Below are 25,304 nucleotides of genomic sequence, written 5' to 3' on the forward strand. Positions count from 1 at the left end.
CGTTCTCTAGGTTCTGCTTATTTTTCTCTGCATCAGTTTACACAAACCTTCTCATGTTTCTCTAAATTTCTCATAGTCATCATTTCCTGGAAGCTTTTAATTTAAATATGATGACCCAAGAGGACCATGAATCTGAATATAGCTCAGAGACATAGCATTGGTGATGAGGTATTACATTAGTGGGGACTCATTTAAATTTTATTAATATTATTATTTGATTAAGCCTGCTCCAGCATCAGAAGGATTAGACCCATTAAAGATTTTCCCCTTCTTATTTAAAAAAAATCTTTCCAACTGTAATTTGACAGCAATACTTTTCATGAAACTCTTCCTTGTCAGGTCAGGTAATTTAAGTGATGGTTCAACTCTTTTGTGTTGAAGCATCATTGAAATTCCCATCATTTATTGTTGAAGTGACATTGTTGAATTGTTTGAGTACATTGCATGCTTGAGTCTTGGGCTGAGTAGTTGCCACTACTTTGGAGAACTAGGGCACAGGAGTAAGTCTTGATCTTTTTCAAGTACCAACCTGTTGGCTGTGATGATAATGGTGATATGGTAAAGGTTTGACACTATGGTGCGCCATTTTGGGGAGCTGTTTGGGAGTTAGTTATTCAATTGCCTCTTGCTGACTAAGATATGGCGAGAACATTCAGAGCCCTCCTGGGTGAGAGAAAGATTGATAGAGAATGAAAGTCATCACAGGCAGCTCATGACTCAGTGACAGCACCAAGCTCAAGAGGGAGTGACCTGGTGTAGGCAACCAGTGATCACAGGATCACAGAGGCAGCATTGTCAGAGGTAAGTCTTGAACCCAGATCCTCTTGACTTCCAAGCAGATTCACTATACACCCAGCCACACACTGTTTCTTCTGAGTGGACAAACAGGTACATAGAATCACAGAATGTGAGAGTTGGAAAAGACTAACACAAGAGGGCATCTAGCCCAATCCATAAATAAAAGGAATCAGATTATAACTTACCCAACAAATGATCATCTAGTACTTTCTTCTCCCTCAAGCAGGGAGAACTCATCACCCTCATGGGACAGGTCAGCCCTCTTTGCACTGCCCTAATCCTTAGCAGACTTTTCCTGACATAAAGCCTAGATTGGGCTCTTTCCAATGTTCCTCTATTGCTTCCAGATCTAGTCCCTTCTCCATGAGACAGTCCTCATATTGGACCATTGTCATTCCTTCCCCCCCTTGCCCTGGGTCTTCTCCCAGCTAAATTTCTCCAATTCTTTCACCTGGTGCTCATATGATGTGGACTCAGGGGCCCTTTGACATCTTGGTTGCCTCTCTCTGGCACCCCAAGAATGCTTTCTATCTTTCTATCCCTCATGTTCACTGGAAAGAACATAGCCCAGGAAATGGCTGCTGAGCCTTTGGGATCATCCTGCCAGAAGAACTCTCAGAGGGCTTTTAATCCAACTCCATTTAAATATGAAAGGTTTGAGGTTCAGGAAAATGGATGATGTGTCCAAGGTTGGCAGATATTAGTAAGATTTTTAACCTAGGATCCCACACTCTATGGTGGGTGTTCTTTCTCCCCTCATCTATCAGTTCTTCATTCCTGCAAACATGCTGAGGTGTCCTCTGTCCTTAAAAAGCCTTCACATGATCCTGCCTACTGCCCTACATCTCTCTTCCGTTTCACAGACAAGCAACTACATTTCCTCACCTCCCACTCAACTCTCTATCCTTGGCAATCTGGTTTCCCACTGCACTGGCTCAACTGAAATGACTTTCTGCAAGGGTCCCAGTCATCTCACCCTTATGGAGTCCACTCTGTCTCTCCCTCGTGTTCATCTCTCTTGATCAGCGTTTTCACATTGTTGATTCCCCCAGTATCCTGGATACTCTCTCTTACTCCCTCAGTTTCTGGGACACTGCTCTCTCTCCTGCTTCTCCTCCTCCCACCTGTCAGACAAGTCCTCAGCTTCATTCTTCTGGACTGTCATTCATGTTCTGACCCTGGCTGTGGGTGTACCCTAGGTCTCTGTCCTGGGCCCATCTCTCTCTTGATCATGTCTCTCTCATGTCTCCCCTGGTGGCAAGGCAAGGAAAATAATTGCTATAAGCCTCCAGGTGGGGAGAGTATGGCTGCTTTTATGAAACAAATCAATGAATACTTTTAAAAAACATATCTGTATATGTTACATATACATACATATATGTATGATAAGCTCCAGAATTTATTTCCTTTCATATTGAATCAGAGTATACAGGATTGACTGAAAGCCAAGGGGTCTGGAGACTAAAAAATGATTGGAAATTCCTAATGAAGATGACTCCCAATGACTACATTCAGATTTTATCTTCCCCCTGGACATCACTCTCACATGACCAACCTTCTTCTGGACATCCCTACCTATATATCAAATTCAGAATATCCCCCCCCCCCAATGAATTAATTCCACCTCAAAATCACTCCTCAAAACCCTTATTTCTATGGGGAAAGCACCACCAACTTTCCTGTCACCCAGGTTCAAAATCTCAGTGAGACCAGCAAGATGACCAGAGAGTTGCAATCTACAAACTTTTCCAACCTGAGAACCTCAGAAGAAAGAAACTCTGCCCAAGAAATGAGTAAATACAGCTTAGTATTTAAGAAGATTTAGTTCTGCATCAGGAGCTTTAATTTCTGTCCTAAAGATAAGAAGACAGAACCTCCATAAGTAAGGTAAAAATGTCATTAACAGAAAATGTTAACAGAGAGTTTTCATTTCCTATCCTTGTGTGTTCATCCTTCGTTGCTGAAGAAGACCATGCCACCAGAGAAATAATGACATGACTTGCACTTGACTTTGTTTTGAGTGAAGGAGGGCTGTGCAGGTCAGCAGCCTCACTTTCCTCCAGAGCTATCTGAATCCAGCCACCAAATATTCATCAGGATGAGTCATCCTGTCCTTAATCACATCTAACTCCAGGCACCTATCAAAGTAGGTACAACCAAGGACTTGTGATTCAGGAACCTCACAGAGCAGTAATCTTACCCAAATCCCACTGGCCCCACAAGAAGTAGCAGACACTAATTCTACCCAGCCACTTAAAGGAGAAGGCTTGATGGAACATAAAACACTATGAAGGTAGAAATCAAACCATGAGGATCAGTGTCACAGACTGGAGGGGAATATTGATTTAAGAGAAACAGAAACCCACTCAGGACCAGTCTTCTCCTAGATTTCTCTCAAGGCCCTGCTGACTCCCACATCTCCCAACTCAAGGTGCTACTGGGGCTACCTTGGGAGGTCTATCTGTGCAAGGGTGAGAAGTAAAGTGATTTAGATTCCTGAAGGTAGGTGGAAAAGAGGACAATTGAAATACCCAAGAGTAACTGAGAAAGACTGAAAAAAATTCCAGCCCCCAAACAGATAAACTACAAGAGAACATAATATTTATAGAAGGAAGGAGTAAACCTCAAAAAAGAAACCAAAACTCTTGGAACAAATATTATAATATGATGATAAATGGACGAGTGTTACCTAATGAAAGAGAGGCTCTTCCAGAAATCATGAGATGATAGCAAGAAACTCCAGAATGGTTCAGAAGAAAAATACAACTTTTAAAAGCGGAAATTATGAATGAAATTAGGACAGAATTCAAAGCTCCCAATGCAGAATTAAAAAACACAAATAGAGTAAGAAAAATTGAATACATGATAAAGAACAAGAATTTGGAATGCAAATAAATACATTAAGTGGACAGAAATTCCACAGAAAAGAAGCAAAAGGCAATAATGTTACAAGAACACATGAACCCTATACAAGCCCAAGTGGCTGACTTTGAAGATAAGCTGCATAGGGATTGTTTAAGGATGAAAATTCTCCCAGAAGAACATGAAAAATCAAACATTCTTGAATACCCTCATGCAGGAAATAATTTAAGAAAAACATCAAAACCTTGGAGTCATCTTTGACGCCTTCCTTTTCCCTCATCCCCCTATATTTAATCAATATTCTAAGCTCCTTGAGGGCAAGGACTATCTTTTGCCTTTTTTTGTATCACCAGTATTTAACACAGTGCCTGGCACATAGTAGGAACTTAATAAATGTCAATTGATTAATTGATCTATTGATTAATTAGTTTCTCTTGACATCTTTTTCTCTCTTAAAACATCTCTCACATTTATCCCTTTCTCTTCAGGCCCATGACCACTACTCAGGCTTGAGTTCTAATCTCCTTTCATGGATTCCAACAAAATAGCTTTCTTGGCTTCCTTGCTTGTAGTCTCTCTTCTTTGCAATTATGCTCCACATAGATGCCAAACTGATCTACTACAACAGAATCCCAACAATAACACTTCCCTTCTCAAGATTTTCTATCCCTTCTAATATAAAATATAATTATAAAATATAATATAAAATACAATTTCCTCAGGCCTTTAAAGTCCTTTGCAGTCTGCTTCCACCTACCTTTTCAGACATTTCATTTTACTTCCCTTCACAAGTTTAGATTTCTAGTCAAATTCTAGCCATTCCATTTCCCGCCTCCATATCTTTGCATAGGTCATTCTGATTGCCTGAAATGTACTCCCTCCTCACCATATAGTTCAGTTGCCATCCTCTGCTCAAAACCTTTCCTGATATTCCTATTTGTTGGTATTTTCTCCCCTTTTCAGCTGATCATGTATTTAGTTATCTGTTTCCAGGGAGATAGGCTAGAATAGTCTAGTGAATATAGTACTGAACTTGGAGTCAGGAAGATCTGAGTTCATATCCTGCCTCTGACATTTACCAACTACGTCACTATGAAAAAGTCACACTCTCTTAACTCAGCTTCTATGACCATAAAAAGAAAAACAAAAACAAAAACAGTAGGAGAGGGTCAGTATTAATTCTTCTTTTATTTGCTTACCTTGCAGAGTTGCTACGAGACTCAAATGAGATAATGTATATAAGAAACTATGTAAATATTGTTATTAACCTTCTTATTTTTATTTTTTGCTGTTATTGCATCCTCCAGTAGAATGTGAGCTCTTTGAAGGCAAGAATTACTTTTTATTATTATCTTTATAGCCCCAACAGCCGACATTCCTGGCATTTTTCACAGAGCAGGTGCTTAAAAATTATCATTTGATGAATTCAGTTAGGAATCTATAACTCTAAAGTTCTAAGGAGTAGGGATATTGTGAAGGAAAATTCTATAGGGATTAAAAAATAAAAGTCAACACTTGGGCTTTAAAAAAATCAACTTTTCAAGCACAAGATGGGAGAAGTGTGTCTAGATATCAGTTCTGAAAAAGAAGTGGGGGGGAGTGTCTTAGTGGTTTGTAAGACCTCTAAACAATGTGGACTAGCAGCAAGAAAAGTTAATGCAGTCTTAGGTTCCTTTCAGATAAGCATAGTATACCCTGGACTTTCCATTCATGAGCTATTGAGGAAGCTTCATTTCTTGGAGAGCCAACCCCAGGCAGGAAGACCTGGTTTCAAGTCTTGCCTTTGATATATATGGACTGTGACCCTGTGCAAGTCTAGTGTCCTAGATGACTCTCCAGAATTAGAAATTGTGGAGCTGCTGCTAATTCATATTTACTAGCAGAGAAGCAATTACAGGACTAGGAGGTCCCTTCACCAATGAAATTTTCAAAAGTAAATTTTTAATAATTGTATAGAATTAGGGAGGTGACTGTAGTCAGGCCCTGATCATATCCACACCTGGAATATTGTGTTCGGTTCTGGGTACACATTTTAGGAAGGGTGTTGATTAGATGGAGAGTATCCAGAAGAGAGGGACAGTTGAGTGGTACAATGCGTAGAGTTCCAGGCTTGGAATCAGGAAGACTCATCTTCCTGAGTTCAAATCCAGCCTCAGACACTTACTAGCTGTGTGACCTTGGGCAAGTCACTTCACCCTGTTTGCCTTAGTTTCCTCACCTGTCAAAGGAGTTGAAGAAAGAAACTGCAGTATCTCTTTCAAGAAAACCGAAGATGAAGTCACGGAGAATCGAACACGATTGAACAACATCAAGAGGAGGGCAACGAGAACGGTCGAGGATCTTGAGTTCATGTCATATAAGGAGGGGTCGGAGGAACTGGGGAAGAGGAGACTCAGGGAGTTACCTGGTAGCTTTCCCCAAGAATCTAAAGGATTGTCCTATGGCCAAGAGATTAGCCCATGGGGGCGGAACAGGGGGCAGGGGGCGGTGGGAGTTCACAGAATCACAAAGGTTAAGAGATGGAAGAGATTTCGGCGAGCAGCCAGTTCAGCTTCCATCCAGTAGGAACCCTTGAATGATATCCTCGAGCAGCAGTCCTCCAATTTCGGCTTGGAGATCCCCTCGAAGTAGGGGCTGCCCACTCCCCTAGGGGACGGCTCTCCCTGGTGGGAAGCTTGGGACATCGAGCCTAGTCTGCCTGCCTTTTGGCTGCTCATGGGGCAGCTGTATCCAGACGTCAGCAAAGCCTTTTTTAAACTTTATTGTTCAACAATGAGATCTGTCCACATGGGGAGTGAGCTGTCTCCCGGCCTGCCGCATTCGGACTGCCCCAAGCGGACGACCCAGACCCAAGCGCCGGCCGCAGCTCCGCGACTCGGAAGAAAGTGCTTTAGAAGCGTCTCTGACGTCACGGCTCCCCCATTCAGGGCTCCCCACCCCCAACTGCGCCCACAGAGCACCACGGGTAGAACCTCACCTGCAGGGAGCAGGGCGGCCCCTCCCCTCCCTAATCCTGGCTTCGGCCCCGCCTCCCCCGGAGCCTCCTCGGAGCCCTCCAGCAGGCTCCCAGGAGAAGGCTGGGGAGGCGGCAGCTGCGGAGCGAGCCCTAGCGACAGCGACAGCGACAGGGACAGCGACAGTGAGAGCGACAGCACGGACTGGAGCTGGAGCGGGAGCGGGAGCTCCGGGGAGAACGGAGTGCAGACAGGTAGCGAAGCGGCCCAGCGGATGGGGGCCCAGGGCACTCCCGGCTCCGGCTCCCCACACCCCTAGCCTCCCTCCAAGGTCCCTTCCACCCTCCTGCCTCCTCCAGTAGTCCCTCCAGGGCCCCCTCCATCCCCTTGCATCCCCAATACTCTCTCCAGGGCCCCCTCCACCTCCCTGCCTCCCTCTGTCCCCCTCCCTCCAGGGCTCCCTCCACCCTCTTTGCCTCCTTCCATTCCCTTCCCTCCATAACCCCTCTTTCCTTCCCTCTGTACCTCCTCCCTTTTTCTATCTTTCTGTCCCTTCCCTCTATTGCCCCTTCCCCCTCTTTTCCTTCCTCTGTTCCCCTCCCTACATTACCCTTCCCTTTTCTTCCCTTTATCCCCCTCTTTCTCTTCCTCCATCCTCCTCCCTCCATCACCCCCACCGTAACCATACACCATCCATCCCACTCTCCGTTCATCTCCTTCCTCCTCAATCCTGCTACTTTCACCACAAGGGTGTCCCTGGCTCCCCTAGTCCCGCCCCCTCCCCCCCAGGATTCCAAACTCAGATCCCCCCACATGCATACACTTGCCGTCCCTCCCCCTCCGCACAGGTAAACAGGAGCCAGGGCGGGGTGGGGCGGGGCCAGTGCTTGCCGGTGTGGTAGGACTGGGGCCTCCGAGTGAGTTGACCTAGCGACTGGTGGGTGTTGGGGGGATGCGAACTGGGGACCATGAACCTCTCTGTGTGTGGAGCTGTGATTGTGGGTCGGCTCAGAGGAGGGATGGTCTAGGTGACAAACAACAACGTGGGTCTGACCGGGGAGTCCACAGAACTTGGTGCCCATCCTGACCGGGCAGCACTGACCTGGTTGCCTGTCCAATCCCTTCTCTAGGTTTCTCTTATCTAATGAAAAAAAAAAAAAGCCAGGGGTAGGACTGGGGGAGGATGTTGATGCATGACTGAAAGTCTATCGCAGTCCCGAAACCCTAAATTCTGCAAAGTGGTGTGTGGGAGTCAGGGTTCTAGGAGCAGAGCCATACATAGCCAGATGAGGGTGGAAGAGTGTATACCAAGCTATGTGGAATCCAGAAGGCAGTGCAGGCAGGCCGGGTCCATGTTGGAAAGGTGTGTGTAAGGTATGGAGGCAGTGTGTAACCCTGTGAGATTTTCTTCTGGGGAAGAAAACTGTCTCCAAGGGCAAAACTCAGACATCATCTGTTTGTGGTCCCTTCCAGTTTGGAAGTTCACTTGGTTCTCCTAAGGTCTCTTGTTCTTACTCCACTTTTTAAGGTCCCTCCAAGTTCTGAATCTGTTTTTTCTAAGGGCCCTCCTTGGTCTGGCATTCTGTGCTTTAAGGTCTCTTTTAGCAATGGCATCCTATATTCTTTGGCCCTTTCCAAAGATGTCAGACTATGGCAATCTAGAGACCAGCCAAGTTCAACCCTCTAATTTTACAGATAAGGACACTGAGGACCATGAAGAAGGGCCTTGCACAGGGTTATTTGGTGAGTTAGTTAGGACTGGCCCTAGAACCCAGATCTACTCTATGATCTGGGATGCATATGAACTCAGCTACAGTAGGGGTCACCCTTGGTGAGGTGGCCGACCACCTGCGTACCCATCCAACACATAGGGGCCACGCCTGATATGGACATCTGTGTCTGTCTCTACATGCCCAAAGCCATCCTGCTTGGCCTGTCTAAGAAGCTGGATGGTGTCCACCCACATCCTGGCTGGGGAGTGACTGGGGAAGAGACATAAAGCCAGCTGTCCCCATGGCGGGGCATGCTTGTCCTCCTTTCCCTAGACCACAGGGATGACCTCTAAGTGATGAAGTAGGTTTCTTCAAGTTTCTCTCACACTCCCACCAGGCACCACTGATCTCTCTGCTCTGGTCTTCCCCACCCTTGCCGAGGCAGCTGTCAGACTGGTTCCCAGCACAAGAAGGCGGCAGGGATGAGGTCATGGGGAAGAAGCTTCACCAGACACACACCCCCACCCCACCCCAGCACACACACACCCAAGCAACCCTCTGCAACAATGCAGAACTGGTCAGGAGTCATTTCCATTCACCAAGCATCTATTAAGCACCCTAGGAGGGGAAAGAAAGGAAAAACAAGCATTTATACAGCACCTCTTGTATACAAGGAAACTGTGTTGAGCCCTGGCAATAGAAAGGTACAAAATGATCTGGGGGGCTAGTCCCGTGAACCCAGTGTGTTACTTTGGACATATCACTTCCCTCTCCCAGCCTCTCTCCTCTGTAGAAGTGGAGTTACAGTCTCCAATCTGTTCCAGCTCTGAAGTTTATCATGTTTTTATTCTTTGTTAACAAAAGCTGGCATTTATATATATTGCTTTAAACACTTTACATGCTCTGTCTCACTGAATCCTTGGAAGACAGGTACTCTAAGCATCCCCATTTCAGAGAGGGGAGATGGAAGTCGAGAATAATAAAGTGACCAATCCAGAGTCTTACAGCTAGCAAGTTGCCTGAGGAAGCATTTAAACCTAGGTTTTTCTGACTCCAAGCTCAGTGATTATACCAGGGAGTTTCTTTTGTTCTATATTCTCTCCCCACTGTGATATTCTCTGTTCAATGATCTGAGCATGTATATATGTATGTGTATGTATATATGTATATATATATATGGATAGATATAGAGATAAAGATATGATATATTTTATATATATATATATAGACAGAGAGAAAGAGAGAGAGAGAGAGAGAGAGATTGATTAAAATTGAGACTGAGACTAACTCTAGGTCGTGCAACACAGACCCCACCTCTCACCCTCCCCACATTTGTTTCATAGTTTGGGGAAGTGATCAGGACCTGGACTTGAGCCTGAATTTCCTTTCTTCACCTTTAATGTTAACATGTCTTGGTTGTTTCCTAACCTTAGTATGGGGGCAGGGTAGAAGAAACACATATGAGGATTTTGTAAGGAAAAACTTCACAATGAGGGTCTTCTGAGAGCAGAACAGGCTGACTAGGTAGTGAGTTCCCCAGCCCTGGAGATGTGTAAACAAAGACTTGTCAGGAAGGTTGTAGAGGAAAATTATTCTGCCTTTCTTTGTATCCCCAGTGCTTAGCCCAGTGCCTGGCATATAATAAGTGCTTAATAAATGCTTGTTGAAATGTTTGTACCATAGTTAACTCTTTGAGCTCAAGCCCATCTGAGTTTTTGTAGCTCTATTAAACTTGTCTTAAGGGGAACTTGTTGACTTGAACTGGAACTGAAATTGAGCTCTAAGATTCTGGGCCTTGGGGATCTGAAGCTTCAGGAGATTGTGGCTAACCAAAGAGTGTGGTATAAACCAAGGTGGTTGTTCATTCTTCTTTGGTCTCCAGTGCAGTCGCTCAGTCTATCCTTTCTATTGCCTGAGTAGCAGGGAAAGACAGTGGGAGAAAGGGAAGCAGCCTTTCCCTGGGAGTCCCTCCTCTGAAGGTAGGACACAATGGCGTTGACTTTGATGAGCCCCCATCAGAGGTGGAGGTGTAAGAATTGGTGCCAGCAAAGAAGGGAAGACTTTCACCTCCTTTGGCAGAATCAGAGAATCCCAGAATTTCAGAGATGGATGGTGCCTCAGAGGCCATCCAACCCAATCCCACAGTGATATGAGAATCCTCACCAGCCTCTGCTTGAAGACCTCAGAAAAGGAGGAAGTGGCGGATTCTAATTTGGAATAGCTCACATTCAGCCTAAATCAGTCTCTTTTGCATCTCTCACTCCTTCTCCAAGATCTCTCCTCTGGGCCCAAAAAGAGCAAGATAAACCCTGCCTTCACATGACAGACCTACACACTAGCATATCTTCCCTCAGTCTTCTCCTTCCCAGACTAAATGTGACCAGTTCCTTCAACTGATCCTTATATGACATGGACCCTTGAGACCATTATCTGTGCTGGTTATCCTCCTCTGGACACAGTCCTTTGTGAAATATGGTGCCTGGTACTGAACCCATTATGATAAGTGTTGTCCAACAAGAGTCTAGAAGTCACATCTCCTCTCTAAAGACATCCCCAAATCCTTCATATCACACCACACCACGACTCATATTGAGTATGTAGACCTCTAAAAGCCCCAGAGCTTTTCTCAGAACAGCTGCTGTCTAACCAGGGACTCCTCCATTCTGTGTCTGTGAGACTAACTTTTTTGTACCCAAGTGGAAGACTTTTACATTTACTCTATTTCCTTATCTTACATTCAGCTCAATCAATGTTCCAGTCTAAAATTTTTTTTTCTTTTGGATCCTGGCTAGGTCATCCAGTTCAGTCAGTCAGGAAGCATTTAGTAAGTACCTACTATATGCCTAAGTACTGGGGATACAAAGTACTGGGGATAAGTACTACTAAATGCTAAGCACTGGGGATACAAGGAAAGTCCAAAGACCAGCCCCTGCTCTCAAAGAGCTTACAGGATAATGGAGGGGACAGTAGACAAACAACTCTGCACAAATAAGCTCTATATACAGGATAAATTCTAATCCAGGAAGAGAGGGAAGGCACTAGAATAAAAGAGATCGGGAAAAGTTTCCTATATGATGTGGGATTTTAGTAGAGACTTGAAGGGAGCCATGTGGAGGTGGAAATGAGGAGAGAGTGTGTTCCAGGCGTGGGGAACAGCCAGAGAAAATACCTGGAATATCTTGTCCCAAGAACCACCAGGAGGTCAGTGTCACTGGATGGAAAAATAATTGTGTGGGTGAGGTGTAAGAATACTCGAAATGTGAGGTGGGGGCAATTACAGGGTCTTTGAATACCAAACAGAGGGTTTTCTATTTGATCCTGGAGGTGATAGGGAAACAATGAGTTTCTTGACATGGTCAGATCTGGTGATCACTTTGGTGACTGATTAGAGATTGGATCAGAGGAGGGAGAGACCTGAGGCAGGAGGAGCCATCAGCAGTTTATTGCAATAGTCCGGGACTGAGGTGGTGAGGGTATGCACCAGGGTGCAAGTGGCAGTGTCAGAGGAGAGAAGAGGACATGTACAAGAGACGATGGGAAGGAAAAACTAGCAGCACCTGATAGAAGAGAGATTCAGGGGGCAGGTTAAGAGTGGGGAGTCAAAGATCATTCCCAAGTTGCCTCAGGGAGATCAGCTCTCAAAGTCACTTCCTAAAGCACACATCTGATCGTATTAGAGCAAGGACTGTCTTTTATCTTTCTTTGTTTCTCCAGAACTCAGCACAGTGGTTGGCACATAGTAGGTGCTTAACAAGCATTTATTGACTAACTGACTGACTGGGAGAATGATGATGCTCTCCATAGTAATAAGGAAGTCCAGAGAGGGAGAGGACTTGGAGGGAAAGATAATGCGTTTCGTTTTGGACATTGTTGAGTTGAAGATGTCTCAGTATGAGATGTCTAAAAAGCAATTGGAAATGTGAGCCTGGAGAGGTTAGAGTGGATTTATTTGTTCAGTTGTGACTCCATTTTCTTGGCAAAGATACCCACAGTGGTTTACCATTTCCTTCTCCAGCTCATTTGACAGAAGAGGAAAACTGAGGCAAAGAGGGTTAAGTGATTTGCCCAGGGTCCTACATCTAGTAAGTGTCTGAGGTCAAATTCGAACTCAGGAAGATGTCTTCCTGAAGTGCTCTGTGCACTATGGTGTCATCTAGCTGCCCCAGAGCTGGTTAAATAGTTCATTCAAGCTTTTCCTCCCAGCTTTGTTCTACCTGCAAATTTCATGAGGGCTTCTATACCTTCATCCAGATCACAGGCAAAAAGAGCAAACTATACAGAACCAAGCAGAGAGCCCTGGGGCACTCCACTGGAGACCTCTTTCCAAACTGACATCAAACTATTAATGACTTTTCTTTGAGTCTGTCCATTGAACCATTTCCATGTCCATCTAAATTGTGCTCTGATCTAGTTGACATTTCTCTGTCTTTTCCACAAGAAATAACATGGAATATTTTAGTAAAAGCTTTGCTCAAATCTAGATAGCTTCTAGGTATTGCATTTTGTAGCTTACAACCTGTGGGAAAACAACCACAGTGTGTGAGGAATTTTTCTGGTAGACTTAGTATTTCATTGAAATGCATGGACTTAAAAAATTTCCAATGGACTCTTGAGGCAAAATGCCTTCCACATCCAGAGGAAGAACTATGGAATTGGATCGCAGATAAAAACAGACCATTTTCTTTTGTTCTATGTTTTGTTTTACGGTTTCTCCCATTCATTTTAATTCTTCTATGTAACATACATTTAATAGAACCTATATAAGATTGTACGCCATCTTAGGGAGGGAGTGGGGAGGGAGGGGGAAATTTGGGGGAGGGAGTGGAAAAAAATCTAAAATATATGGAAGTGATTGTTGGACACTGAAAACAAATGAAATAATTCAATTAAAAAAGAAGGTCATGCAAAAAAAAGAACCTGTGGGCAAAAAGGAAATAAGTTAACATCAGCTGATGAACCAATGTTGATAATTCGTGACAATCATTTTCTTGTCTAGATGATGATGATGAATTTGTGAAGTGCTTTAAAATGTTACCTCATTTTATCCTCACAATAACCCTGAGAGGTATTTATATTTGATCCTGGAGGGGACAGGGAGTTTCTTGAATTAGGGGAAGGGGTGACATGGTCAGACTAGTTTTAGACCCATTTTACATAGATGAAGAGACTGAGGCAGACCGATTCAATGATTTGCCCGGGATCTCAAAGCCAGTAAGTATCTGAGTCCAGGTTTGAACTTAACTCCAGGTCAAATATTCTTTTGCCACCCAGAGCTATTTCTTAACACTTCTTTAATAACAAGCTGTAGAATTTTCCCAGGAGTGGAAGTCAAGTCCATTGACTTACAATATGCAGGCATCATTCTATTCCCTTTTTGGAAAATGATGTCATTCGCTCTTTTCTACCTTTCATTCTCCACCATCTTTCAGAGAGAATTGCTAAAGGCTCACGATCACATCTGGTAAGTTTTCAGAAGCTTGAGAATATAGTTCATTTGGGCCAGGTGGTGTGAATTCATGGAAGGCAGTGAGTTATCTCCTGGTTTATCCTGTGTATCAGCTCCCTGTGAGCCCTTTCAGTTCTGCCCTTTCCATTACAAAGGCTCATTCTCCTGTAGAGAAAACAAGCAGAGTAAGGTTTGAGCAACTGAGGTTCCTCTCTGTTATCAGTGTCCCATCCCCTTTAGCATGGCACCATCCCTCTGTGATCTCCTCTCTTCTGTAATGTGGCTGAACCCAAACCAAGCATCCCTTGTGACCCTTGGCTTATTGGCTTGTTCTGAGTCTCGATGGTCTTCATACTAGCCTGCGCCATGCTTTTACAGACATGCTGCTGCTACCTTCCCTTGTTTCCGTCTTCTGTGGATGCCTATTCATGATCCAAGTTGGTTGGTGAATTCCCTGTGATGCTACAGGGAGTTTCCATTTTTTTCTCCTTCAGAATTGTTTCCCTTTGTATCTTTAGAATTTCATTCTTAAGAGTTACCTGTCCCACCTGGTCTGACATCCCCTGTAGAATTTTAATTCATGGAATCCTCCCTTTTCCCTGAAGCCTTTGAAATCCACTCTTTCCAAATCTAGGGGACACGACAGACTATGCCCCAATTGTTTCTCCTTCCCTATCACAAACTCGTAAGAGAGATGGCTCATTTCCCCCTAAGGTTCCCACCATTTCCACCCCAGTGGTCAATGGGTCAAGAAAGCGAGTAATTATTAAGGGTAGAACCAGGTCAAGAACTGAGCCTAGAACAAGGAAGACCTGAGTTCAAATGCAATCTCAGACACAATAGCTGTGTGACCCTTAACCACTTCCCTGCTGCCTGCCTCAGTTTGATCATCTGTAAGATGGGCATAAAAACAGCATCTTCCATACAGTGTTGATGTGAGGATCGAGAGAGATGATATTTGTAACATGCTTAGTGGAGTGCCTGGCACATAGTAGATCTTAATAAAAGCTTCTATCTTTCCCTTTCTCTTCTTGTCTATTTTGTATCAGGTACTCTGCTGGCAGTATCTTACTACTGGTGACACTCAGATCTAGAACAGACTGTCTTGGGTCCTCTATCTTTTGAATGGTTGAAATGATCACAAACACTGAGATTCTTGACCATGATCCGTGAGCTTGGCTTTTAAAATGATCTTCAGAACTATTTAAAATAATTTTGTAATTATTATTGCATATTAATTTAACTAGTATTTTGTCATTCTATTTTAACAACATGATTCTGAGAAGGGGTCCATGGGCTCCAGCATGACCAACTGCCCAAGGTGTCTTGGCCCCAAAAATGCTCAGGACCCCCAGCATTCGGTCAAGTCAAAACATTATCAGCTACTCTGTTTTTGTGAGAGACAAAGAGAGACAGAAATATAGAGAAAGATAGAGACCAAGAAAAAGTAAGACAGACCAAGAGAAAAAGAAAGAGGAGAAAGAAAGGAGAGGTGAGAGAGGAAGAAGAGAGAGATGAGAGAGAAGGAAGAAAGAGGAGGAGGAGGAGGAGGGGGAAAGAGAGAGAAAGGAGAGGGAGGGAGAGAGAGAGAGACAGAGACAGAGAGACAGAGAGAGAGACAGAGAGAGAGAGAGAGAGAGAGAGAGAGAGAGAGAGAGAGAGAGAGAACTCCAGCAACTGTCTAGATAACTGAAGTCTGCTACCACTACTAGACTACATTCTCTCCAGGGAAACATGAATAGGACCCCAGTACTTCAAGGGAAGTAGGGGGTTATCCCACCTTGATCCCAGCCCCTCTTCCCTCCCCCACTCCCTACAGGTACAGTCATGTCACTGACTGTAGATCCCTTGGAGCCAGCACGGATGAGTCCTGAGGAGCTGGTGAGCCAGACACGGCAAGTGGTCCAAGGACTGGAGGCCTTGAGATTGGAGCATCGTGGCTTGGCTGGGCGACTGCAGAAAGCCCTGACTGATGCTGGGACCAACTCAGGAGAAGAGACCTTCCCAGGACTGGATCTGCTGAAGGAGAAACACCAAGCTCTCAGCCAGTCCCTGGAGGCCATTGAGCTGGGTCTGGGAGAAGCCCAGGTATGAGGTTTCCCTGGTCAGTAAAAAGGGATCAGAGGGTCACGGAGGTATTCAATGTCACCATGGGCTGTGGGGTTCATTGGAAGGCATGAGAAACTTCTGAGACATTGTTTTGGGCCATGGTGGTCACAGGGTCTGTGAAGATCAGCAAGGATGTTAGAAGGTTGTGGGGGACATGGCAATCAGGGCCCTGGAGCATGTATGAAGAGATGTCTAGAAGGTATAGAGTCTCCATGGACCATGGTGGATGCCTTGAAAGCTCTGAAGAGTCTAGGAGATGTGGAATGGTTGTGAGGTGTGGGAGTTTTGGGGAAAGTAGGGGAAAGGGGGCCTCATTCAGGAGTCTGGGGATCTGTAGGGGATTTGGGAGAGTGATGAAAGACAGGAGATGTGTGGGAAATGCAGAGGGATTATAGGGGATATGAAGGGAATTACTATGGACCATGGGGCTTGCTAGTGGATCAGGGAAAGTCAAAGAATATTCAGTGGGTGATGGCATGGAGGAGTGAACAGGGAAAGTGAGATGATCATGGGAGAGTCCTAAGGGCCAAAGGAGAGATATGGGGCCTCTGAGGGACAGGGAAAGTTTGTTTAGTGTGGGAGGGTCCTCAGAGGTGTGAAAGATGCTGAGGGGATATGAGGTCATAGGGAATGTGAAGGGTGGTTATGGGACCATAGATGTGTAGGGGTTTGAGTTATAATGAGCTTTAAGGGAATACTGAGAAAGAGAGAGAGAGAGAGAGAGAGAGAGAGAGAGAGAGAGAGAGAGAGAGAGAGAGAGAGAGAGAGAGAGAGAGAGAGAGAAGGAGAGGAGAGGAGAGACAGAAAGAAAAGAGGAGAGAGACAGAGAAAAGGCGAAGTGCACCATGCAAGTGAGGACACGAGTGTATTCGCATGCTCCTAAGGCTCCCTGCAGTCTTGCCTGGCAGTTAGTTCCTGTTCTTCATTCCGGCTGCTGCTCTGGCAGGTGCTGCTAGCGCTGTCCACACATGTCGGGGCTCTGGAGGCTGAGAAGCAGCGGCTGCGGGCCCAAGCTCGGCGCCTGGCTCAGGAGAACGCATGGCTTCAGGAAGAGCTGGAGGAGACAAGGAGGAGGCTGCAAGTCAGTGAGGAGACTGTGGCCCAGCTTGAGGAGGAGAAGAGTCACCTGGAGTTCTTGGGCCAGCTGCGGCGCTATGACACCTTGGACAATGAGGGCCACCAGGAGGGTGCCAAGGTAATAGCAGGAGTCCTCAAATCTCTCCCCCCATCATTCCTATATGTTGCTGTTCATCTAGAGTCCCTCAGACTTTCATTTACAAGTTTCAGACTTTTGGGACATTCATATATAACCTCACCTCTAGGCAGACTAGGGTAGGGAGACTGGGGTATTGCTCAAGGACCCTGAGAGTGACCAGGGGCATGTTTCTCTACCCCAGAGGTTCCTCCATTTGATGTCCTCATGACTCCATCTTCCACTGCTAGGCAGCTATGCACTGTGTCCCCTGCCTGCCAACACCTCTGCTTTGATTCCTTCCAGGGTGGTTTTATTGCGGGGGAGGTAGGTTTGGGCCAGCATCTCTGCGGAACAGGCTACCTCTTCACCTACTCAATTGTATCCTGTTGGGTTGGACATTCTTTCTCCTGCTCCCAGATTTCCTCTAAGTACCAGGCTTATTCCACCTTTACCCTGAGGTTCTCCTATGCACCTTCCCATTCCCTTGCCCCAGGGGCAGCTAGGTGGTGCAGTGGATACAGCACCAGTGCAGGAGTCAGGAGGACCTGAATTCAAATCTCCCCTCAGACACTTGACATTCACTAGCTGTGTGACCTTGGGCAAGTCACACCCCAATTGCCTCATCCTGGGTCATTTCCAGTCATCCTGATGAATATCTGGTCACTGGATTCAGATGGCTCTGGAGGAGAAGTGAGGCTGGTGACCTGCACAGCTCTCCCTCACTCAAAACGAAGTCAAGTGCAAGTCACGTCATTATTTTTCTGATGGCATGGTCTTCTTTGGCAATGAAGGATGAACACACACACCCTTGCCCCAGACCTTTGTTTGGAGGCAGTGTGGTACAATGGATAGAACTCTAGACTCATTGACACCCGAATTCAAATCCTGCCTCATGCCCTTCATAAGCTGAACAAATCATTTCATCTCTTGGGGTCTCAGTTTCTTCTGTAAAATGAAGGCCTTGGGCTCAGTGGCTTTGGAGGGCCCATTAGCTCTGAATCTATAATTCTAGACTCACTCTCGGTGTCTAACCCTTCATGATGCTTAAATAGGACACCACCACCTCCCCAGACCTCAGATGCCCCCTACCAGGGCCTTCATATCTTCAGAAAAGACTTCCTCTTGGCAAGGGCATTCAAGGTCATTCATCTCCCCTTCATTCTCTGTCCCTACCAGAAGACAGAAGAACGTCGAGACAGCCTTACCTCTCTGTTCCCCAGTGAAGATAAGAAAAGTCAGTGTCTGGGCCCTGGGCCAGTCAAGGGAATGGGGTGGGGACCTGTAATGCAGGGCTGGGATCTTGGGGAAGGAAACAGGGGTTTCCTACATGGTTGGAGAGAGAGGGGATTTAGAAGTGGTGCTATGGGAAGGGCATGGAATTGGGAGTCAGATGACTGCGTGAGCTTGGGCAATCACTCAGCCTCTTGGCCTCAGCTCTCTCTTCTGTTGGCTCAGTGACTTCTGGGGCCCCTCCTGGGCAGGGACAGCCAGGGCAGGAGGCCAAGGCCAACACTTGGGGAGGGACTAATCCTCAGGTGAGGGGTGGGGGGAAGGATGGGAGATGACAGGAGTCTGCCTTGCTCCCTGACTCCAGGTCCCGAGGCATTTGGTGCAGCAGCAGCTCAGCAAGGTGGCTATGAGATCCCGGCCCGCCTGAGGACATTACACAACCTTGTCATTCAGTATGCAGGGCAGGGACGTTATGAGGTGGCTGTACCCTTGTGCCGCCAGGCCTTGGAGGACCTGGAGCACACCTCTGGTCACTGCCATCCAGATGTGGCCACCATGCTGAACATCCTAGCCCTGGTGTACCGGTGAGGGCCCTCACCCTGCGTGTCCTCCCCCACTCACTTTCATGCCTCAACCAGATGACCTCATGACATGCCTCATCCTATGTCCTCCAGCCACCTCAGGGCATGTCCTACGTGTCCCCAGCTGATCTCAGGCATGCCCCATGTGTCCTCACCCTCCTCCCATCTCATCTATGGCTCTGCCCCACCACACCCCCACCCCCAGGTGCCTTTATCCCATACCCTGGACATCCTTATCCCTCCACTCTGGCTCTGGAGTCAGAGCCCACTCATCCTGGGCACCTTTGGTTCCCCTGGGTCTGACCCCCTTCTGTCTCAGGTTCCCCCCTCCCCCCAAGTTACCCCCACTGAGGCTCTTCCCTGCCCCCCTGTCCTTCCCCCATGACCTCCCAGGGACCAGAACAAGTACAAAGAGGCCACAGAACTTCTCCAGGATGCCCTGCAGATCCGGGAACAGACCCTGGGGTCCGAGCACCCAGCAGTGAGTAGGGGCTGGGCTAGGCTAGGACCCCTGACCCCAGCCCCCTCCCCTTCTGGATGTGGAGAATAGGAGCATAGAGTGTGAGCTGGAGGGGACCTCAAGACACCATCTGATTCAACCCCTTCATTTTACAGATGAGGAAACCAAGGCTCAGAGAGGCCAGCCACTTTGTCCTTAGTCATGCGGTTAATGAGTGTAGCCAGCATTAGAACCCACGTCCTCTGACTCCCAGGCCAATGTGTCTCCATTGTATCATGCTCCCTCACAGACCTAGATTTGAATTCCAGCCTTATCGCTTGCAGTCTCTGGGCCTGGTCAATTCCCTTCCTCTCTGGGCCTCAGTTTCCTCAGATGAAAATGAGGTGGAGGTTCTTCCAGCTCCAAACTTTGCTGAAACCTTCCCTCCCCCACCCACTTTAGGTGGCAGCCACCCTGAACAACCTAGCTGTATTGTATGGGAAACGGGGTCGCTATCGGGAGGCAGAGCCCCTTTGCCAGAGGGCTCTGGAGATCCGTGAGAAGGTGGGTCTTGTGTCCAGTCCAGGACATGCTCTGTTACTGCCTCCTGACTCCATCCTCTCCTCTGAACGCCTGCTCTCTGGGCATCTCTGGCTTGGTCCTCCTGCTCAGATGCTCTGGAGGATCTCCTCACCCACAGGCTCACAATGATACTCCCTGGGACCCCTAAATGCCTCACTATTACCTGTGACTTATAGCCCCTTGTTCAGACCCCATGATCCTAGACCTCTGGGTCCCCACCCCAGGGATTTCTTGTTCTGACTCTGAGGATGTCAACCCCTTGGGAGCTTCCTTTCTGACCCTGGGACTGCTGGAGACTGACCCCAGGACCTCCAACTCCTCAGGACTCCCCGCCATAACTCCTGACCCCTCAGGACCTTCCTATCCTGGCCCTACCACCCTCATTCTCTGGTCAGCCCCTTGCTCCTTAATGCCTGGGGAGCCCCTGAGCACACTCTGACTCTGTGGTCCCCAACTCTTCAGATTGATCCCTGGTCCCTTCACAGGTCTTGGGTGCTGACCACCCGGATGTGGCCAAGCAGCTGAACAACCTGGCCTTGTTGTGTCAGAACCAGGGCAAGTTTGAGGAGGTGGAGAAGCATTATGGGCGGGCGCTGGCCATCTACGAGGCCCTAGGGGGCCCCGACGACCCGAATGTGGCCAAGACCAAGAACAATCTGGTGAGGGGGCTGGCCAGAGGCCCTGAGACTGAAGACACCCAACCATACATGTCCTGGTCCAAGGGCCCCCAGCCCTGCTAGTCTGAGAGGAGGAAAGGCCCCTCCCAGCTCTGACATCTCATGTTCTAATGACCGCCCCCCCCCTTTAGAATAGACATTCCAGGATTCTATCTCCTCTGGGCTGTGTCTCCTTGCTCCCTGAGGCCCCAGACAGCCTGATCTCCAGAAGCCCTTGGGGCCTGGACCTGACCCACATCTCCTTCCTCCTTTTCTGTCCTCAGGCCTCAGCTTACCTGAAACAGTGTAAGTATAAACAGGCTGAAGAATTGTACAAGGAGATTCTCAGCAGGCAGGAGCTCCCAGCCCCCCTGGGTGAGTCCCCTACTCCATCAGCCCCAAGCTTTGGTTCTGGGTCTCTCTGGTTCCCTCTGAGACTCTTCCTTCTTTCCCCCAGGGAACCCTGACATTGGAGCCTCAGGGGACAAGGAACCCCAGGTAAGAAACTCACCAGGGGTCAGACAGGAGGCTGTGTGGTGCAGCAGGAACACTGCTACATCAGGAGTCAAAGTACTGGGGTTTAAATCCTGACTGATTTTCATGACCTGTGTGGCCCCACTATCTCTGAGCCTGTTTCCCCCTCTGTAAATGGATGGGCTGGACGTGGCCTCTGAGGTCTGTGTCACCTCTGAAGTCCAGAGGATCTGGGACATGGGGGCTCGAGCTGTGAAGGTCACTCTCTGCTCCGCGTTTAGGTCCTCAGACGGAGCACCTCCTTTTCCAAGCTCCGGGAGTCAATCCGACGCGGGAGTGAGAAGCTGGTATCCCGCCTGCGGGGCGAGGGGTCCTCCGGGTGAGTCCCTAGACCTGGACCCTATGCCTCCCCTAATCTGGGACCGCCACCACCGCCCAGAGGGACCGAACTGGCATTCAAGGCCTCGGTCTTCCTGCCCCATCCTGGCTTGCCCTTCAGACCACACTTTTAGACTCTCTTTCCCGTCCTGTCTCTGAGACCTTTGGATTCAGAAGCCAGGTCGGGTTACTGCTCCTACAGGAAGCCCTCCTTGGCTACTTCTCCCCACCCCCACCCACCACTCTGGGGCTCTCTCAACTTTGAGTCTGTCCTCCATGAAGGAGGTTATGAAAACCCCTCTCAGGGCCGCTCTTCTCCATGAAACCGTCCCCCAAAGTGCTTTATTTAACCTGCTTGGTCTCTCTTCCTTTCCCTGACCCTTTGGGCCCGCTTCCCTGGACCCTGTCTGTGCCCATGGTCAGGGAGTGGGGGTGGGGCAGAGGAAGAGGGGGTCACATTCTTAGGAGAGAGCCCTGCCTTCCCTCCCAGAATGGGATTTCCCTGGGGCTGGGTGTGGCCAAGGAGAAGGGGATGCCCCAGGAGGGAGGGAGGGAGCTCCTCACACCTAGAGATATTCAAGCATTGGCTGGATGGAGGCTTGTTTGGAGGAGGGGATCCTTGTCCAGCTACAGGCCAGATTAGCTGGCCAGCCTCTGAGAGTCTTAAAAGGCAGCTGTGGGATATCAGGATAAGAACCAATGTCTCTACATCACGTTAAACTTTAAGAAGTGTGTTCTGCACGTTAATCTTGCAGTGTTTCACAGTGGAAAGAGACCGACTCTGTAGTCAGAAGGCCTGGGTTCAGATCCAGTTTCTGTGGGCCTCAGTTTCCTCACCTGTAAAACAAAGGTGTCGAACCCTTTGGGCCCTCAATCTGCAATCGCATGATGCTCTAAGGAGCGCTGTGAGGGGGCCCATAGCTGTCAAAAACAACAATAAGCTCTCAGGCAGCAAAGGTAGTGAGACCACTGTCTTCTGCTCTGGTCAGACAGACCCCACCCCAAAACAGCATTACCTAGATATGGATACATTAATATAAAGTAATGGGGGTGGTGAGAGGGGAGGGGCACCAGCACTTGTGCAGGGTGGGGAGGGGATGCAGCGATCAAGAAAGGCTTCATGGTGAGGGCTGAGTTTACTGTATGAAAGCTAGGATTCTAAGGACTGAAGGTGAGGAAGGAGTGCATTCTAGGCACTGTCCCTGAGGACAGCCGTAGCAGAGGCTTGGAGGCTGGAGATGACATATTTACTGAGTGCAAGGAAGAGAGGGAGCTGACTTGACAGGACTGTGGATGCACCAAGTAGGGTGGTAATGCCTAGTAATGCACTGGGAAGGAAAGAGCTTTAGGAGTTCCTGTGGGATCTCCCAGCATCGTGCTCCAGGGCTGAGGCGGATCACTTTGGCACCTGGGCCTGGAAGGACCTTGAGCCAGAGACGCCAGAATCACATAGGGCAGACCACATACAGATCATCTCTGCCTTTGGGGGCCCTGGTGGCATAGGAGAGATGGATTAGGATGAAGCCATCCCATGAGACAGAGAGATGGAGGGAGGGGAGGGAAGGAAGAGAGGGAGGAGGAGGAGAGAGATGAGAGACAGAGAAACAGATGGATAGAGAGAGTTGGAGATAGAGAGGAAGACAAAAAGGAAGAAGAGGGAGGGAGGAAGACGAGAGAGAGACGGAGAGAGAGATCAGAAAAAGAGAGATAGAAATGGAGTGAGACGGAGAGACAGAGACAAACAGATGAGAGACAACAGGCATGTGCACACCACCCTGCTTCCATCCTTGAATGTCCGACCTCTCCCTACAGGATGAAGCGAGCTATGTCTCTCAGTGTGCTCAGTACCGAGGAGCCCAGGGCCAGCAGGATGCTGGTAAGGACAGCAAGTAGGGGTCTTCGGGGTGAAAGGGGATGACTATGACAGAAAGCCCAACTGGTTTCAAGAGTGCCTTGGAGGGGCAGGTGTAGAGGAGGGGCAGCTCTGGAGATGACAGTCAACTACCTAGTGGGAGGTCAGAGGGCTGGCAGGGGAATGGAGGAGTTGGCCCAAGCAGCAGTTTGCCTCTCTGGACCTCAGTTTCCTCATCTGCAAATGTGAGAAGGTTGGACTCCATGACACCTAAGGTCTCTTCCAGCCCTAAATCTGTCCCTGATCTTTCTTCTCTAACCTAAGGATGGTCCTCTAAGGTGATGTGGAGTTGGGTGGAGGGTGTGACTGGTGAATGTCATTATCCAAGAGCTGTCTTACCCCCAGGGGTCGGGCAGCCAGCTGAGCCTGATGCGCCCACTGAGCACCAGCACCCAAGACCTGGGCCTCCCTCTGGATCAGCGCTAGTGGTCAGGTCTGGCCACAGAAGCTTCTCAGGAACATGGCGGTGGGATCATGGCCCCAGCGCCATCCCCTTGCCTTCCACACCGCTCCAGCTTCTTCTGACCCCTCCTCTGGCTATATTTATTTATACCCACATAGAGTTGTCCTCACCCCAGGGCTGAAGTGTTGGAGATAAGACCAACCAACCTCTCCCACTCTGGCTGTTTGCACATTTCTTTGGAGGCACCAAAAGCCTCCTCGCTCCCCAAACACACACCCGTGGAGAAATCACCACCTCTTTCTGGGACCTCAGTTTCCCCATCTGTACAGTGAAGGGGTCTGGAGGATCCCTTTACTCCTACATCTGGAGTCCTCTGTAATGGCTCAATGACTACATTTGTCAGAAGAATTCTAGGACCCCAAGATCTAGACGTAGAAGGGACTCTGGAAGTCATCCGGAAGGCAAGGGCCAGAGAGGAGGAAAGGGTGGGTGGTTGATGGAGCACTTGGGTTGTAAATGGAAAACCTGGGTTATAATCCCTGCTCTGCCATGCTGTGTATGGTGAAGACCTGAGTTCAAATCCTGCCTTGGATGTGTGAGAAATTAATTTCTCTCATATTTAATAACATTCTTGAATCAGGACCAAGGCTTTCCCCCTTTTTCTAATTGTTTATCCAGAAACCAACCCAGGCCAAGATCTAATCAGACAGGAAAAGAAATTACTTTAGGCTAATGGGTGTATTGTAACTTGTGTTTGCTCAAACAGGTCTGGGAAAAAGTGGATCCTCCCATTAGTCAGACAGGTGATATGGAAACTGATGTCTCTTTGACTGAGGTTTGGGTGACACAGGTTCCGTACCCCAAGACCCACCCCCCATCGTGTTAACCAATCAGAGTAGATCGTCACCCTCTGGACACCAGCTCTTCCAAGAGTCTCTCTAAGCTCTGAGCCCTCCGCCTAAGGCCAAATGACCATCCTTTTGTTAATAACCTACTGGCTTTATTAATAAAATGATTTAATTACCTAGAAACTCTGTTTTGAACCTTTTTAATGGTCACAGATGACTCCTGGTGTGGAGCCCTGGGCCTGTCTCTTTGTATGGTCAAGGCTGGACCAGAGGGTGGCTGCTGAGCCTGATCCCTCCAGATCTCTGGCCTATGATCCCCTGCAGGACTGGGGAAAAAACCACTTCCTCTTTGTGGGCCTCCCAAGTGAAGTGACTGCGCAATCTTGAGAGGGCCCCTGGCTGGGCAATGCTCGTTTTTCTTTCTCTTGAATTGTTTTGAATGAGGTTTTTGTGCCAATTCATTCAAAGCACTATCTTTTCTAAGAGGAAAGGACAGTGGCCACTTCTGCAGCAAGGTGAGGACGTCCCCTAGCCTGCTCAAATTTTCTGACTTGTAAAAGGTCACATTCCTTTTTCTGAGGTTCTAATAATAACCACTTTTACATAAGGCTTTGTGGTATGCGAAGCACTTGACAAACAGTATCTCATTTTGATCCTCAGGGAGGTGCTTTTGTTATCCCCATTGTACAGATAAAGAAAATGAGGCCAGGAGAAGTGACTTGGCC

At 47.8% G+C, this 25,304-nt stretch overlaps 1 protein-coding gene across 3 annotated transcripts; it reads left to right on the forward strand.

Annotated features, from left to right (window-relative positions):
* Window positions 1-6,432: 6,432 nt before the first annotated feature.
* KLC3 (kinesin light chain 3) lies at window positions 6,433-24,762 on the forward strand. 3 transcript variants are annotated; one of them, XM_072608023.1, is made up of 13 exons: window positions 6,433-6,868; window positions 15,592-15,860; window positions 16,828-17,076; window positions 18,253-18,310; window positions 18,671-18,890; window positions 19,281-19,368; window positions 19,789-19,890; window positions 20,394-20,567; window positions 20,849-20,939; window positions 21,022-21,062; window positions 21,320-21,417; window positions 23,229-23,292; window positions 23,674-24,762. In XM_072608023.1, exons 1-13 carry the CDS (start codon window positions 6,433-6,435, stop codon window positions 23,752-23,754), a joined length of 1,971 nt encoding a protein of 656 aa, XP_072464124.1. In that variant the 3' UTR covers window positions 23,755-24,762. The 3 variants fall into 3 exon arrangements, with proteins under 3 accessions (XP_072464124.1, XP_072464123.1, XP_072464125.1); XM_072608022.1 differs by having other exon boundaries at window positions 24,498-24,762; XM_072608024.1 differs by lacking the exon at window positions 6,433-6,868 and adding an exon at window positions 14,822-14,941 and having other exon boundaries at window positions 24,498-24,762.
* The last annotated feature ends 542 nt before the right edge of the window (window positions 24,763-25,304 follow it).

Source organism: Notamacropus eugenii, chromosome 5, assembly GCF_028372415.1.
Source record: "Notamacropus eugenii isolate mMacEug1 chromosome 5, mMacEug1.pri_v2, whole genome shotgun sequence".
Lineage (NCBI taxonomy): Eukaryota > Metazoa > Chordata > Mammalia > Diprotodontia > Macropodidae > Notamacropus > Notamacropus eugenii.

Bases quoted from the DNA above. Each gene is read 5' to 3' on its own strand.
- KLC3 (XM_072608022.1), top strand. From the start codon at position 6,433: ATGAGATCTGTCCACATGGGGAGTGAGCTGTCTCCCGGCCTGCCGCAT. The intron at 19,891-20,393 runs GTGGGTCTTGTG...GTCCCTTCACAG, and splicing joins CTCTGGAGATCCGTGAGAAG to GTCTTGGGTGCTGACCACCC. The intron at 20,568-20,848 runs GTGAGGGGGCTG...TTCTGTCCTCAG, and splicing joins CCAAGACCAAGAACAATCTG to GCCTCAGCTTACCTGAAACA.